At 35.4% G+C, this 17,959-nt stretch overlaps 2 protein-coding genes across 2 annotated transcripts in view; both read left to right on the top strand.

Moving 5' to 3' along the window:
* The window catches only part of OTOR (otoraplin), a 291,057-nt gene that overhangs the window by 160,931 nt on the left and 112,167 nt on the right, over positions 1-17,959 (top strand). The window lies entirely within an intron of this gene.
* Positions 1-17,959, top strand: part of PCSK2 (proprotein convertase subtilisin/kexin type 2) — a 99,388-nt gene that overhangs the window by 16,867 nt on the left and 64,562 nt on the right. The window contains exon 2 of the mRNA XM_072409590.1: positions 12,150-12,254. Coding sequence (XP_072265691.1) covers positions 12,150-12,254 — 105 coding nt within the window. The remainder of the gene's footprint in view (positions 1-12,149; positions 12,255-17,959) is intronic.

Here is a 17,959-nt window from a genome sequence, read left to right as displayed (position 1 = left end):
TTACGTGGAGCCTTCTCACGCACGCACTGAAAGACATCCCCATCATCCCTATAGACGTACAGCAGGGAGGGGGTAAGGCAGGGCTCTACGATCGATTTGCATTGCCTTTACCATTGACTAATAGATCGTTATCAACGTTTTGGGGACCCCTGGTCTAGACAATAGCGTATATCCACCTTTCTCATGGTTCCAAAACGATTTTGAAAATCATGGCTGGCTTCAAAAGGATATTGAAAAGTATTTTTAACAAATTTATGAATGACTTAGCTGTATTAGGTATATCACTTTTGATTTGTTATTAAAGTGTATTTTTTCTTTAAACACCTGAACACAAATACATTTATGAACTGTCATAACTGCTAAAGTATACAACTTTCTGAGTTTACTCACCTTTAACAAATGTGCATTGTACTGTCCAGATGGTTTTTACCCCTTCGAATGTGAAATAGCCTATTCAGGCCGGTGATTCGACAGATAGGTAATAGCACTCCAGTGATTAAGACATCTCTGTGCTTGTTCTTCTATTCAGTAAAGTTCATTTGTTAGATTCACAAATGCGTGCAATGCTTCTTCTTCCACTCCCAGTCTGAAAACTGATGTGCAGGAAATGGGGGGGTACAAAATAAAAAAATAAAAATATATGTATCAAATGAATTTAATGAATAAAAAAGTGAAATAAATAGAAGTTCTTTATATTTGCCTCCACTTGCTATTTGTTCAAGGTTTGGTAAGCAGTGCAGTTAACAGCTGAGCTGAAAGCAAACACATTTTCTCCACACAATAATAAAAAAAATACAAAATTGCACCTACTCAAGTGAAACCTTATCAGGAGCAATCCTTGGTGATCAGATAAATATAAGCCCTCATGTTTTTTATCGGAAATAGGCTAAAAATGGTGTAAAATGTGAAATGATTTTCAGTAAACCTCTTAAGTTAAGATTAAGGATGTAACACAAGAATGCTTTGTGGATAGCACTATATCAGCAGCACAAAGGAAAGCCTTCTCTGGATGAAATAAAGTCTTTCAGAAAAACGAGAATAGTCTGAGAAACAGGCTAGGGAAGCAAATATATGTTACCAGTCAACTAAATATTGGCCAGTCTGAAATGTACATCATCTAGTGGACTACAATATTTTACTTCCACCTTGAATCTGGTATTACAAAATTCCAAATCAATAATGTGCTGTAAGAGCATAGGAAATGCCTGTGGTTGGATGATTCCTTCCCAAACAACTTCCTTCTTAACTCTATGGCCAATTTAAAATATATATAAAAACTTTCTTTTTTCTTTTGAAGGTAGTAGAAATTAGTTCAGACCTAAACTCAGTCAGTTTTAAAGAGATTGTTCATTTATTTCATTAAAACAAAACAGGAGGTGAGAGGAAAACTTCTCCAATTAAGAAAACTTTCCTAGAGTGTGACCTAGTGTCTGGTGTCCTGTCTAAATAACCAATTCAGCGATTTGGATTCCCCTTTATCCATTACCAGCAAGAAAGTAGACAATAGGAAATACCATCATATAGCAGTTTATGTGTTTTGTTTAGCATTATGGGTAGACAACACAGGCTATAGACTATATAGGCATTCTTAAAGGGGAACTAAAACACCTTTCCTTGCTCCATAGATGGTGCCAACATCTTCACCCAGCCCTCTTCTGGGTTTGGGTCTTTGGCCATCTCAATTGCCCAGTTTGGAGTGATACCGTTCCATGCATGGGTGTGGAAGTTTATTCATGTCCAGCACTCAGGTATGCCGGGATCATACAATGAGCTGCTCATGTGCATTTAACAGACAATTACAAACAGGAAAGTATTTTTTTTTTAAATTAAAATTTGTATTGAGTTTATGAGAAAATAGGAATGCAGTATACAAACCTAATACATATAGCAATAACTATTAATATAAACAATTTCAAAGTTGTGTAAATTCAAAAAGTATACAAAAACAGGGAAAAAGTAGAAAGAGAAGAAGGTTCATATAGAAATGAAGAGAAAAAGACAAAAAGTACAATGGTCTAACATTGAAATACTAATGACATATTACATAACATATATTGCACTAACATTAATAGTCAACTAAATATAGGTAATCCCCGGGTTAAGGACATCCGATATACGGACGCTTCTAGATACGAACGAGGCTTCCCTGCTCGCTCCTGTGCAGGACAAAGGCATAAAGGGGGAGGGGGCTGTTTGCATGACTTGCAGAAGAAATCTTTTGCTAAACACAGCTGAGGTTGTGGGTGATCTTAGGAGCCAAGCTGATCTGTAGCATCTTGTAACTCTTTAATGTCCAAGACAAACTCTGCAGTTGTTTCTTTTTCCAGATCAAAGCACAGCTTGCTCCAGAAGTCAATGAATGTCTAGGCTCCGTAAAGACTTTTTTTTTTTTTTGCTTTGTTTGTGATTAACTCACAGTGAGGATTTTTTTACAGTAACTGACACCACGCTGCATAATAATATGAGACAAAAATCTGTCCTAATTGCATTTACTAAAATAATGTATCTGTTTCAATTTAAATACAAATTCAACTTAGGAAAAAACCTACAGTCCCTATCTCAGATGTAACCCGGGGACTACCTGTAATTTTTTTTTTTTATTACATAAGGGGACATGTTCCTTCTACAAGAAAATGCTGCATGCTCAAAGTTTTTCATTTTTAAACTTTAGTTGCAGTTTAATGGATTTTTGAGTTTGCTGGTTAAGGAAAAGTATTAATCAGTACTAAATAATAGGAGAAAAGAGGGTAAATACTGTGGGGTTGCGTTACTTAAAGAGTTTAGGCTGTTCGCTAAGCAAAGTGAAATATGACATTACAAGGGATAACTCAATTAGCTGATTGGTCATCCAGGCTAAACTGTAAAGCGAGAGCTTTGGTGCTGTAAACACAATGGAAAAAATCACCATGTTGCCTATATCATATGCATTCCTCCATTTTCATTTTAAAGTGATTGCCAGGTTGTAGGTTCCAAATGTAGTTTAGATGCCTAAAGGCTGCATTGGCCATGGACCATGCCCAGTACAAAAAGAAGATTTCGAAACATCTATGACATGAAGTCCTTTTTAATTTATTGTTTCAGAGACCAGAAGGTGTTGGCTTCTAAAGTGCACATATAGCTATCAAGATGAAAAATTACGGTACAGTGGAGTTCAACCACAAGGAATAACAAGGACATTTGGAAAGCAGAAGCAAATAAGGATTTGTTGTTTTATCAAGCCAAATTACTTAATGAAGTTCAATGCATTATCTTTAGTGCTTGTAGTGGCATATTTTACAAATGTGTAGTTTTCCTTCATGTATTAGTTGTTGCTGTTCAAATTTGGGGATTTAAAATTGTTAAGGAAGGAAGCATTGCTATGCTGTAAATATATAGCTGGACTCATGCATGCAACTAAGTACCCATTGCCAATTGACCTATATTTTGTTTCTACTGGTCTTGTGTTTTCAGTATACCTTCTACAATGCATGGTTCAAGAGTCTCCCTTTCCATTACTCACTACCTCCCAAGAAACCAAAAATTATTATTTTTTCTCTAAGGAAACTCTGTTTCCAGTGGGCACAGGGGGAAGGAGTGTTGGAGCTGTAAAGTGCATACCCAACGCAGCCTGCCAAATCTTTCTATCGTTTTGAGAGCCTAAGCTTGTCAAACTCTTTGTACTTTCTGTCCATCCCTTTAGGCTGGTAAGACCATCATAGTAACATGCCAAAAAGTTGTTAAAGGTAAATTTAGGTTTACCTAAAAACACATATTTATTAAAGAACTTAAAACACATAAGTTCTTAAACTTAAAACACATATTTATTATAGAAAGCACTTTACATTTCCACTATTTAAATATATGCTTTTAACTTGAAAATTTATATTATAGAACGTTTTGGCATATATATGTGTTTGAGATCCTGGGTTCAGTATTCTTATGCAGAAAAGCTGATCCTCATAAGTACCTACAGAAATAGGGAAAGTGGGGGTTGCAGAGTGGTGCACCAATTAGGGATTGGATCCACATTTAAACAATAAAGACTTAATCCGTTCTGGCTTACATAAGGAAACAGTCTGTAGTTGTAACACTCTTTAGAGATCGAAGTAAAAAATCATAATGCAAGTTAAAAATGAAAAGAAGTGGAAACATCAATGCATGTTGCTTGGTGACAGAATAGGAAAACATGTTGTGCTATGTACTGGATATGTTCAATGCTTTTAACTAAAATGTGATGGATGGGTGAAGTACTTAAAAAAAAAAAAGACAAATGATGGATGTGTGTTTAATAATGCACATAGCCAAAATATTTTAACTTTAAATCCTTGTTTATTCCAGCAAATGGCACCATATATTAGGCATATAAAAGCTAGCAACCAAGGAGATACATAATAGAACACTGTGAAGTCTCTGCATTCATTTAATGCTTTTAGTGCATCCATTGTTTCAATTCAGATCAGCGAAGTGGAATCAAATAAATGTGGTTAAGAAGAACACTAAATCTGAAATATAAGCATCCCCAGTTTTAAAAGTACTGGTTGTTCTTTAATAATAAAAAAACAGGGATATTTAAATGGACAAAAAGTTTATTCTACAAAAACACATATTGGAGTGTATAAAAATGGAAAAAAACAAGGAACAAAGTATGGTGAAATCATGGATATCGTAGCTAGCGATGAGCAAGCTGGTTTGGGTCACTGAAATAAAAATGATTATAAATTGGGGACCAAAGCGGAACTGAGCCATTTAGTTCAAGTAAGCAGCCAGCCTAGATAAAAAAAATATATATATATATATATATATATATATATATAGGCATTATCCCAACATAAGAGTGCTGATTGGACAATAAAAGAGACACAAGAGTCTGAGGAGGTCACTTCCTTGGCTCAATCTGCTCTATCCTACCTTTGCTATTAATATTGACTCCTATTTCTCACCCTTCTCTCTATCTGAGCATGCTGTAGAGCGGGTTGCAGAAGGGGGATATCAAGACTTTTGGTGCATAAAATAAAATGCCCCCATGCACAGACTATAGACATTAAATCATCATAGATCAAAAGGAAAACACCGAAGTCTGATTTCAGTGGATATTTAACAATTTACATCACCTATTTGCTTACAATAGAAGGCTGCCAGGCTGCTAACTTTCTGCTGCCAGAAAAACAAAGAGGAGCTGCGATATCAGTACTTCTGCTGTTTAATTTAAAGTTTCATTTCTCCACAATGGCTGCAGCTTAAGTGGTAAGTGATAGCTTATTTAAAAATCTACTGGTTGTTTATGCCGAAACTTTAGCTAATATTCAATAAAATGCCAAAGTGTAAAAGTCATATTTAATCTGGAGCTGCCCCCCCTTCCCCCCCCAGTCTTCCAAAGCCATGCCATGACACCATGGCATACTGTAAGTGCAGGGGTCACTTTGCTAGGAGAACATCCTCAATTACTTTATTTACCCTACTACCATATCAATATGGTATGGCTGCTTAGAATGTACATGCATTCTATATTGCAAATCATTATCATTTATACTGTTCACAGTTTCTGTAATGAAGGACCCCATTGCAATTATGTTTTGCTCATAAATTTCATTCATGCTTCAGTGCGTGGAGTGGTGTGTGCCTTCCACTCATATTTTGTATGTAATTACGATCTGTAATTTAATTTAATTTTAGAACTAATATTTATTAAGCCCCTTTGCTAGCTTGCAAACCTATGCAGTGAACATTTTTTTTTATACCTGTAGCTAATTAGCTCTCCCAAGGGAACCTGTTGATTATATCTCAGTTTTTTTAATATGTTGGTTTTGTCATTACTGACCCTGTATTTCATACCTTTGTGTCATATACGATGCAATACTTTTTATCTCCTTTGCCGATACCATCAGATATATCATATTCTTTAATAACTCTGAAATCCCAAAAGATGTTTTTTCTTTTTTTTATATCTGAACAAGTGAGAAGGACCCAAGAGATAGAGTGATAGCTGTGATTTCATTATTAGCCGGAATTAAATACAAATACGCTCAAGCAAAGGAAATTAAAGAGAATTTGAGATTAGGAAAGGTAATATGGTTTCTTATTAGGAGGCGTGCTGCAAATATGCTAGCAGATCAGAATGCGGAAATGTTGATATTACATTGATATAACCTCAAAATAACCAATAATAGTGCATTAAACTAGTTGGAACTTTGCATTTTCAATTCACTTACAAGGTGGCTCTTTTTTTTTGAATTAGGTAATGATATGACAATAATATTTGTTATGGTTTAGTTAATTGAGATATACATATAGCTTTTTTGGGGATTTAAGACTGGTAATTGATGCCTGCTACAAACAGGCCTTGTTGTCCCCCCTCAATGTGATACCACCACACCACCACTGGATTCATCCTATAAGACTTGTGCCTATGTCATTAGGCAAAACATGGGCACCTTCCAATTTTGCATTGTAGACGCATAAAGACATAGGATCCGATGTGTCACATGATTACAAATTAAGGGATGTATTTGTATCAGCAATTTACCTTTACTCCAGTTGTTAGAAAGACAGTTGTTGGGTAATTTTTTGGGGAAAGGCACTTCCCTGTCTGGCATTGAACTTTTATATGCTCTACAAAATACATGGGGGCTGATTTATTAATGTTCTCCAAGAACGAAATGAATGTAATTAATCTGGTTCAGGACTGAAAACTTAAATTAAATTGCTATTTATTATAAATTGATTTTTAAGAAATTGATTCCAGGTTTGGTGGAACACCCAGGTGCACTCATGATAGTCTATCATCTCCATTCTTGGATAGCTTTAATAAATCAGGCCCATACAATGATTTGTTGTGTATGACAACCTCGTATTTTTGAAAATAACTACTTATAGGCTTAAATTCCTCTTTAATTCATTATTTAAATTTTAAACTTGTATTATTTAAAAGTATTTCGGATGACTGTCAGAGCATGATAGTTGATTTGTGTTAACCTTGACTCTACGTCTTTCACGCTGAATGCATATTAGGATCACAGAAGTAGTCTGCAGTTGTCTTGCAAGTAAATGCCAGATGGATCAGGAGATTGCTAGTTGGAGCATAAGTTCTTTTAATAAATAGAACCCAGTGATGCTTTTTAATCCTAATGTTTTACCTGTTTTAATATTTGTAGAGCTTATTAAAGTATTTGGTAACCAGGATAAGAAATTTAGGTAGATAAAGCAAAAATAACACTTTACCACCTATGCACAATTGTACAACAAATTATGATACAGTAATAGTAATAACAGTGTTAGTTTATGTAATAGTTTTATTTAATTTAATGTTTTTATTTGATGTGTGTATATTTTTTCCCCTTTTTGAATGTGTGAGTAATTGTTACTTGAGAGCTGTCACTACATTTTTTCACTGTCCTAACATAAAATATTGAATCTAATATAATCTGTTTTTGTAGTACAATGCCAGGTCTAGGATAATTAAAAAAGAAACCCAAAATTGTTGAAGAAGTTGAATACTAATAGCAATCAGGTTAATATGTGAATACAGGCAGTATATGGAAGCAAAATGAAAAACACACTATCTGTTTCATGGTCTGTTCTATAGCTATTTCTTATCATCTCTGAATTCAGACGGTGCTGGGGTGGGGGTAGGGCATATAGATGTGCCCTTGTGACACCCAATGTAGGTATGATAAATGGCAGACTACATTTCCTAGTATCCCTTCAATACCCGGGGGGGGTGTCAGCTTGTAGTCACGGGAAATAGGTGGTAAGCAATTATAAGACCTTAATCTTTAACCAGGAAACTAAAAGTCAGGAGAGATCTCTGCAGATAGGTGCACAGCTACACAATAGGTTTTTGAATTTGCAAAGCTTACAGTTTATTGTAACTAGTTATTGCTTACAGTTTATAAGGAGCTTTCATAAACCTTGGAACTGATTTAATCCCATTTAAACCCTTAAAGGCCTACAACAATCAAGTTAATTTTCTTATTTATTGATGTCAAATAGTTTTGATAGAATGGCAAAATTCACCTGATTTTGTAATAAATTATGGGGAAATGAGAGCTCCTGGTTTTGTTCATCCCTATATATAATCATAAGTAATAGGAAATATTTATTACCTATAAACTTCCAGTATGGTAGGTAAGGAAACAAAGGTGGAGAAAAATGTAGAATAATTACTAGGCCCCATATGTTATAATCATGTGAAATCTTGTTAGGATTTACTAAAATTGTGTAATTTTGCCTAACCAATTAGTTCAATTTATATCCAATCTGACAACCCCTTGGATTATATTTCTGTTGGCAGATTTAAAGGTGGTTCTGAAATATGATTGTAACATGCATGGTAAACTAAAAGGGGTATTTGGTATTCTAAAGGATAGGATAATACATAATACAAGTATCCATAATATTATATTATAATTAATGTAAAATAACATTAACATAACATATAACATACCAATTTTGTAATTTAGCCAAATGCTGTCATAAGGTAGAAGATGATTGTCTTTTCACTAGAGTCATGATGTGCTTGAAATGATGAATACATTTTGGAGAGAATCCAACCAAAGTCATGATTTGCAGCCAGACAGAGGTGTTGCCCTTTGGTGGCTAGTAGAGGAGCCATTCATCGGCAAATCTATAATAATTCTATACAAAACATTGGCCTTTTTTTCTGCCTGAAGGGCCAACAAAGATAATACATTTATAGATTTCCCTACTGTTTGCCTAGAGCTGTCATATTCTGTATCTCACAGTCTTTTCACATTTACTGCCCTTATCACCAGTCACTTTACATCACTGCCAGTCGGGTGTATCCTTAAGCCATTTCAAGCAGCTGGAAGAATAAAAACTATTGATGGTATGAACCAATATTCACTCAAAAGGGTCAATAAGATTTCATTTGGCAGTGATGGGGACAGTCTCTATGGCAACAGCTAATTGACACCATCTAGAAAGGTTCACCAAGCGTTTGCATTTTTGATCTCTAGCAGTTCTTTAATCTAATTTGCTGCACAATCACTTTTGATTTAAAATTATCTGCCGTTATATGTATGTATATTCAAAGCTGCAGTTAATTATAGAGACGGAGTGTGGTGTTTTAATTAGTCAATTGTGAATTATCTTTTACAGATGTGTAATGTTTTAAATGTCTTATGTAAAAATAAGCATAATACTGAAATTATTTTGAGAACAACTGTAAATAAAGGTCACATGATCAGAATAAAGTAGTATTAAACAATCTTTAAAAAAAAAATAGATCCCTCCCTTTAAATACATTTTAAAAGTTCCAGAATACCTTTTTCCCTTTTTCATCAATTATTTGTACTGATGTCAACATTGTATATGCATGTTTGGGAATTGCACTGACTTGTCAGATGTTTTCTGGGGATCTGTCCCTCCTATACACCTTCATGTTTGTCTGTAGATCCTGGGGGAGGCAAACACATTGTGGTAGATATGATGGGTTCCAAAGAGTTCCTGCAAATGAATATAGCCAGCACTGAAACAGAAGTCTCCTTAATAATTTAAATTATGTTTAATCAAAGGCAGAGCATATCTGATTTACAATGTGGCTACAAGATTTTTTATTATTTGGTTAAGTTTAGGGATACTGTAAGAATAGCATTCATTTCTTTGAGTAACATTTTCTTCTCTTCATTCCTTCTTTTCTTCCTCCCTCTCTTAATTCCATATTCTCTTCTTTCTCTTTACTTATATTTCCTGTCCTACATCTCTTGATTCTCTGTTCTTTTCTTTCATTCTCTCCTTTCTTTGGGCCTGATTTATTAAAGCTCGAAGGCTTGAAAGAATATACTTTCATCAGTGAAGCTGAGTGATCCAGCAAACCTGTAATGGATTTCTTCAGAGTTATTTGCTATTTGCTAGCAAATGTTTGGAGTCATGGACCAAATCCATTCCAGGTTTGCTGGATTACCCAGCTTTACTGATAAAAGTGTATTATCTCCAGCCTTGAAAATTTTTTTTGAATCAGGGCCTTTATTATTTATACATTCTTTCTATTTTCTTATACCATTTTCATTCTATGTGTTTTCTTCTGTTTTGTTCGACCCATTCATTGTATTTTCTCCTTCGTTTCATTTCCTACTTCCTTCCACCTTTTTACTTCTTTCTCGTCATTCCCTGGGCTTTTTTTTCTTACCTTCATTCCCTCCTCTACCCCTTTTCCTTTATTCCCTCTTTTTCCTTCCATTCATTCCCCCACTCTTCTACTTTCCCTTCATTTCCCCTCTTTTCCTTCTTTCCCCTTCCCAAATTCTTTCTGCTTCCATTGATTCCTTCCTCTGTTATTCCTTTAATTTCCCTCCTTCCATACTCACTACTCCAACTTTCTTTTTTTGAATATTTATTTCTTTTCCTCTTCTTTTCTTCTTTTCTCTCTCACTTTCTTTACCCCCCCCATTGATACTTTGATGTCCACGACGTGCTATCACCCCATGTTTGTAGTTAAACTCAGTTTAAATGTAGTGCACATAAAAACTATAAAATGTATCTAAACCCAACTTTTCTTCACATTTTAAATAGAATGGAAATGGGTTAGAAATTTGCTGTTTGTGTCTCCTTGTTTCACATTTAATAGGCAATCCAAACTTTAACAATTGCCACAAGAACATAAGGTGAGTAGAAATCTTACCATGGGAACACTTGTTCCAATGACAACTAAGATATTAATTACCCATGCTAGATTTTGTTATTTCCTGGTATAACTTTGGGAAAAGAAAGTAAAGTCCAATCTACCTGACACAGCAAAAATAATAAATAAAATAAATAAAAGTAAAGTAAGTAAAATGGATTTTTTTCCATCCCTAGTCTGTGTAAGACTAAAAAAATGTGAGGTTTAGATACACTAAACACACTAAAATAGAAAAGGAGACTGAAAAGGAATTCTGCTCTCCCTTTCTTTTATTCTCTATTATTCATCTATTTATTTTACATTAGCTTCATTATCTAATATTGCCTCCATGTACTGATCCTGCAATCAGGGCTTTGAGACAGATAGAGAACACATTCATTAAAGGATAGTGCTTTCAGCAGAGCTATGGCTAAAGAACTCAAGAACTACAGTCAAAACTAAAAATCCTCATTATTCATAATATAATTGCAGGCAAAAATGAGAGAGCTTCATGCAGTTAAAGGTAATTCAGTCTTTAATCACAAGCCACTGTAGGCATTACAGAAGATTATCCTCCTATGACCCAAGGATGCTATGAGAATGAAATATAGGTAGATTTAAAATAAGTAAAGGCAATGTGGTACTTGCGTCTAAAGCCTTGAAGAAGAACTAACTGGTCTCTGAAGGATTTAAATAGCAGCAATATATTCATGGAAAACTTTGCAGCTTTCTTTCACTTTGTTAGATTTTAAAGTGAAATTGTCTCATTGCATAGTTCTAATGGTCATTATGAATGTCATCCCTGCTGAGATATCAACACTTTAAATGTTGACATAATTAGTTTTTCGAAGTTGTGTTTGGCCCTTACACCTAATTTGCTTGGTATTGTTGAGGGATGATAGACAATATATTGATGGACCAGTAATCGGGTATAAGAGGGGTAGGACCATGTGAAACTTCTGTGAAATGAATTACAAGTTCATTCAGTGGCACTGAGACATTATTTTCCTATTGCTAGGGCTATGTTCAGACTGGCTATGAGGTTGCAGTGTGGTTACTGCTTCTTCATGCCAGTGAACTGCTGCAGCAGCCCATAGATAATGAATGGAGGTGACAGTACAGTACTGCTAACTACCACCAATTGTCAAATGTGCGGATAATGGTTCTTTAGGAACCAGTGGTGCAGTGGGAACGACTGGCTAGGTGCCAGATATTGGAAGCTGAGCGGGATCGCTTGAGAGCAATTACTAAAACTAATAATAATGATTGTTATTATTATTATTTTTTTTTTTTATTAATCATCAAAATGTTTTGTCTGGATATACAATTTATGTGATGATGTTTTAAAATTTTGCTATAATCTTCTAAAAATCTCCAACTTGCTTCCACCCCACCACTTCCGTTCCAGAAAAAAATAATTGCTTGCTAACACACTGTGTTATTCACTGTTGGAACACTTTTGTCTTACAGCTGCAAGTTTATAAACGTTTGTGAACACATAAACATGTATTAAAATATTTTTATAATTATTTTTCCTTTTTTATCCTCTCAGTTACCCTTTTCGGATAGTTTATATCATTTCTATGACAGTGGAGCCACTAAGTCCAGGAGGAAGAGAAGTCTCAAAAGTAAAAGTCCCTTAGCCATGCACCCTAAGGTAAGTTTTCTACACTTTTTCTCCTGGTGTGGCAACCTTCTAACCCTTCCCTACTATTTAAAAAACTAACAATTTGGAAGTTTATACTGTGATAATGTAATGTTAATTTGTAGATCTGTTTAATTTGCTTCTACAAGATGTATACTTTTTAAATTATTATTATTACTGTTTTGCAAATAAAGTTGAAGTGTGACAAAAAAAAAAGAACTAAAACCAGAATTAAGTTTTATTATCCACATTTATATCATCCCTATTGAATGCTGTTATAAATGGCTATTTTATGACACATAGGTGAGCACACACTCTAATAAGTGGGTTAAGTGATATTTTAAGGGTGTGTGACAAGAATTAAGACCTATCTATTTGTGAATACATAAAAATGAAGTCAGTTTACGATGTGTAAAGCACTGATCCTTAAACTAGTCATTAGAGAGTCCATTATTTAGCCAGCCATTAGGATATGTCACCTCAATCATTTTCCAGAGAGGTAACCATAAATCTTGGATTGTCACAGACTCCCTGGGGACTAGGTTTAGAGATACAATCGAACAAGGTGACACCAAAGAAAATAAAAAAAAAGTGACAATAGCGTGGGTGAGAGATACAGGTATGTTACAAATTGATGGCAATGCTGCAATATGCAATCCACTGGTAATGGATGTTTTGAACAGTCTGTGAATATTTTACCAGTGAATCTAATTTATCATCAGCTTCAATAATGGCCTCTATACTTCCTTTTTACTGACATATTCAATATACAATACATGAAAAAATGAAAACAGATGGTAAAAAAATTTGGATAGGGAATATTTTCTAGGAAAAGAAGAGCTGTCCGTTATGTTATGCTACTTATCTGCCTTCACTATTAAGTAAAGAATGACTTGGAGGAGATATGACAATCTCCTGCATCTTAATATACATTAATATCGTAAACTTGCTGTCACCCCCTACACATTTTCTCTTATCCAGTAAGAGTTTCATGCCTGATTGGAGAAATTTTACATGACCTTACCAAGTATTTTCTCGAAATTCTGAAAATACATTTGCACCATCAACAATAAATAATAACTAGATCATGGTTCAGAGACTATCAAACTTATTATGACCAATTATGGCACAAACTATTGTAGGTGCCCTGCTTTAATGACAAGCCCCAGACCTTTTCACTGCTGCATCTTCAACACTGTCTCCATATTAAATGTCCAGGTACATAGTGGCCATCCTGGGCCACTGGATGGCCATTGATGATGGCACAATAGCTACATTTTCCCTAGCATCTGCCTGGCAGCAGTGCCAGGTTTAGAGCCGGGTCTACACTGCCTGGGGCTGGAAGCTTTGCATGCGACTTCTGCCAAATGCTTTGGCTTCCATTTAAATTTAGGTTTAGGTGGCAGCTCTTCCCCATCCCTGATTCTGTAGAAAAGCAGTGAAAAAAAAAATCTAAACAAATCAGAGTTTTAATGATCGTCAGCTACTTGAACAATACTCACAGGAGAAGTAAACAGTGTGATGACCTTAAGAGTGTTAGGATAAGTAGGGTCATTGACTTGGCTATGCTGCTTGGCAAGGATGGTCAAATTAACTGACAGTTTTTGGCAAGTAAAACCAATTACATATACTGTAAACATAGTATGTATATTTACAGTGTATTATTTGATTAGCCCTAGTTCAGTTCTATTGTTGGTCATACTTGTAACTTTGAAAAGGAATTGTTCAAACCAGATGGAGAGAAGATACTGATATTAAATCCTATTTATTATTTATACATGTAATCTCACCACCCTTTTTGTCTGTCGTATTCTCAAAGATCAAAACATTGCTGGCCTTCCAAAAAGAATTCCTATTGGATCCTTTAACATGATTTGTAAATTGTTAGTTTTATATCAACAACCACTTGTGAGGCATCTTTATGGATATACTAACAATACCGACTAAAAATGTTATAGTTTGTTGATGTTGGCAATTTGACTTTATGTGCTGCAGTCTGGAACGTTTATATACCATCTTTCATCATTTAGCTATTGAGAAATTTTGTTTGTATATTAGCAGAGAATGCATATTCCTTGAGTATGAACTATGAGTATGAAGATACAGGGGGCTGGTTCTTTACACCATTTTTTTTTTTGTGAAGTGACCTTTAAAGGTTTGTTTATGGGATGGTGGGTATGGTCCAAGTAGATGTACAAAATGCTGATACCAAGTCAAAATCAGGAATTTATATTTGCATTTAAACATTTTAATGATCACTTCACTCTTACTTGTCCAACCAAATTAATCAATCACAATGAATTAAATCTATACTATGCTTCCAGATTTATTTTGCATAAAGCATAGCAGATTTATGTTTGGCTTTGTTTTTCGAGGTATTGAGAAAAATGTTTTCAGTGTTCAAGGACACGATTTGAAAGCCAGCTTGTTAGATTGTCATCCTCTCTTGTTTCTTTTTTTTTTACCAGGGCACTAAAATGTTGTCAGGATTAATTTACAGATGGAACATCAGTTTATATACAGCTTGATTGATGCATGTTGGTTTATTTTTCCTTGAGTTCAGCAGGAAACATTGGCTGAAGAATCTCAGATGTTGTCTTTCTGCCTCTTAGAGTGATAAAATAATCATATCATAACTAATTGTTCTTTTCTATTGATGTTTTTATAATTTATCAATTATACACAGTATGATTTTAAATGACCACATACTGGGTTTAAAACCGTTTAACTGGTAATAATCTGTAGGCTATCTATAATCTTAAAGTAGAACTGTCATTAAAATAAAAAATACCACTTACCTTTACTTCCGCAGAGCCCCTGATCCCTCCAAACCTGACCTCGATTCGGTTCCACGCCATCCTGGGTTCTTCCTCCATCCCTGTGTGGAGGAAGCCTGGGCACCACCATCTTCTTCCTACTTCTTCCTACATCACCCGTTCTTGCACTGAGCAGGTGCGAGATCGGGTGATGTATCCTTCTGTAACTGTAGGAAGGAAAAAAGCAGTGCCAATCTCATGCATCTTTTTCCAATGCCTGGAAAAGCCCCTTCTGCTCATGCTCAATATATCGGGCACAGAAGGAGCTGCCTAAAGCCTCCTGAGATACATGATGTAGGTATTCTAGGAGGCTCTGTGCTCCCATTCAGTGGTAAAAAAATACATTTTAGCAATTTTCTACTTTATATAAAAAAGGATTATCGACCCTTTTACATAAAGTAAACATTTTGGTGATAGCGCTGCTTTAAAGCTTCTTTAAGTGTATGGGGGCACTTCTCATTAAAGGGGTGGATTTTGAGAGTTATTGGGCCATAGTTAGGAGGTCACAGGTATAAACCCAACTGCCACAATCTCAAGTTGTGTGTCCAGCCAAAGCTTTTTGCGAAGATTTTAGATAGATTATTGCTTTTAAGGCCTTGTTCCCATCATACCCTCACTGTATTTTAATAACAGGGAAGTGAGGGGAAATATCTAACAACTACAAAGTGGCCATGAGCAGTAGTAGTATGCTTGTTCTTTAAGAGTGCTTAGTTGTGAGAGATTAAGGAACCACGTGGGATTGCTTAACTCTGAAGCAGGGCTGAACCTGTCCTTATTTTTCAGAACAAGTATACAAAAAAAAATACCATACAGATATATTGTCATTTCCAGAGCTGTGCAAGGTAAAAACTCAATATTCTTCCCAAGAAGGAGATTTTTAGTTTAAAAAAAGAAATAATAAACATTTTCTCACAAACTGCTACTGGCGGATTCAGGAAATTCGGTGTAGTAACATTAGTGGTAAACACCTTAGGTGTTAATTATAATCTTACTCAGACATTTTAGTTTACAAGTCTGCCATCTGTGCCCCAAGCTTATATTTATTCTACTGTTAATTTGTTCTCCTAAAGGAAAAAAAAAACTTCAGTGTGTGTCCTCCCACTCACCTCCTCCACAGTTAAAGCTATTGCTACTCTCTTCAACTGTAACCCTGACACAGTATGAGAATTGTTTGCTTAAAATTAATTTTACATTTACAATCTCATTCTGCAAATAAAAATCAAATCCATTTTTATACTTTTAGCCTCATGACACATTGGATATGTACCACATTGCTTCTGGATACAGAATGTCCAAAAATATTTACAACCCCCCCCCCAAAAAAAAAAATGCCCCATTCAACACTCGTCTACAACACTTTAGTGTCCTGTGGTGACCATTATTTTGAATGGCACCCCCAACACACCTATATTGAGGTGCTTTTGTTAGCAAACCATTGTGCTTTGCAGGTTGATAGCAAAAATGTAGCAAATGGTCTAATTTTTAACCAATGTAGTGCATTGGTTAACTCATTCAAATGGACTTTATGCCCATTTACACCACTGCATTTTAGAAATGTACTTTAGGTATTTTTAGCATGCTGTGGTTCCATTCATTGTACATGCAATCAATGACACTGTTCATAGTAGTATATGGCCTCTTCAGAATGGCTCCATACTTTTTCCAGCCTTCAACCCACCCAGACCTTGGATTAGCTCCTTATAATTCTTCCAGATCAGCCTTTCTCCTTATTTTTGTAAGTTTCCTTCAGACCTCAGATCAGCCCTCCTTTCCTCTTTTAACCTCCAGCCTCAGAACCCAGACCAGCTCCCTTACCTTCTCTAGTCTTCAGCTTCCCCTTCAGGCTTTAGAAAACGGGTTAGAATTCTTTATACTCACTTTTTTTTATCTGACAACTGCTATGTCACGCAGTTCAATGAGGTTAAGGTGAGGTCCATCCTCCAGAGAAGCAATTGTGCATCCAGAAGCAACTTGTAACTTTAAGGAACCACACCACAATCCATTGCAGCCCCAGCCTTGTTCAAACGTGTGCACAAAATGCTCCCAATAAATGGTTGGATCTGCAGTAGAACACCGAGGTCAACAACAAGTCTGAAATGGCCCCAAGGTTGCCAAGTCACTGCTGAAGGGTGTGGGATTTAGTTTTTTTTCACCCACAGTCCCTATATTCCTAACAGTGCACCAGCACATATGGGGTATCTGTAGGAAGTAATGGTGCTACACGTTGGCCCATTTTTTTTTTAATGGAACTATAGTTCATATTAATGTCATGCTGAGTACACTGACTGAAGTTCTGTAAAGCACCACCCTGTCCTTCAAATTGTAATAATTTCTAATGTTTATTAAGGGTAAGTAGGACCTGAAGGAGCTGGGGAAAACATAAATGATAACAATGCTATTATGCACATACATTTAATATCCTACAATATTCATCCTAGAACACAGATGATAGAATATTTAAATTGCATACAACTTAGAAATAGAGTTTGGAATAAAGAACATTTCAGATATTAAAAAAAACATGCTTTTCCAATAGGTCAGACATGCCAATACTATTAGCTATTTAGGAGATAAAGCTGATGTATTTTCTTGGTGTCACCTTTAATGTCTACTCTAGTTTCGTGTTTGTCCTTACAGTAGCCTGTTTTTTAGCCTGCAGCAGTTTAGTTTGTTGAAGAGTAAGCAGTTTGTGTCATTCAGCCGTCAGAATAATATGACACTAATCTCTTCCACAACCTTCAGTGGTTATGCATAAAAGTATCACTAAGGGGCAAGCCTCATCAAGTACAAGGGATGGTATATAACTGGTAAAGGTTTTTTCCTAAACCTGCATTATATTTATTTTCATGTCAGTGATGGCATCTCCCTCACTCCCTCACTTTGATTGGCCAGGACGATATT

Source organism: Pyxicephalus adspersus, chromosome 4 (genome assembly GCF_032062135.1).
Source record: "Pyxicephalus adspersus chromosome 4, UCB_Pads_2.0, whole genome shotgun sequence".
Lineage (NCBI taxonomy): Eukaryota > Metazoa > Chordata > Amphibia > Anura > Pyxicephalidae > Pyxicephalus > Pyxicephalus adspersus.
The sequence above is the reverse complement of the archived record's forward strand: the minus strand, read 5'-3'. Positions and strand labels throughout refer to the sequence as shown.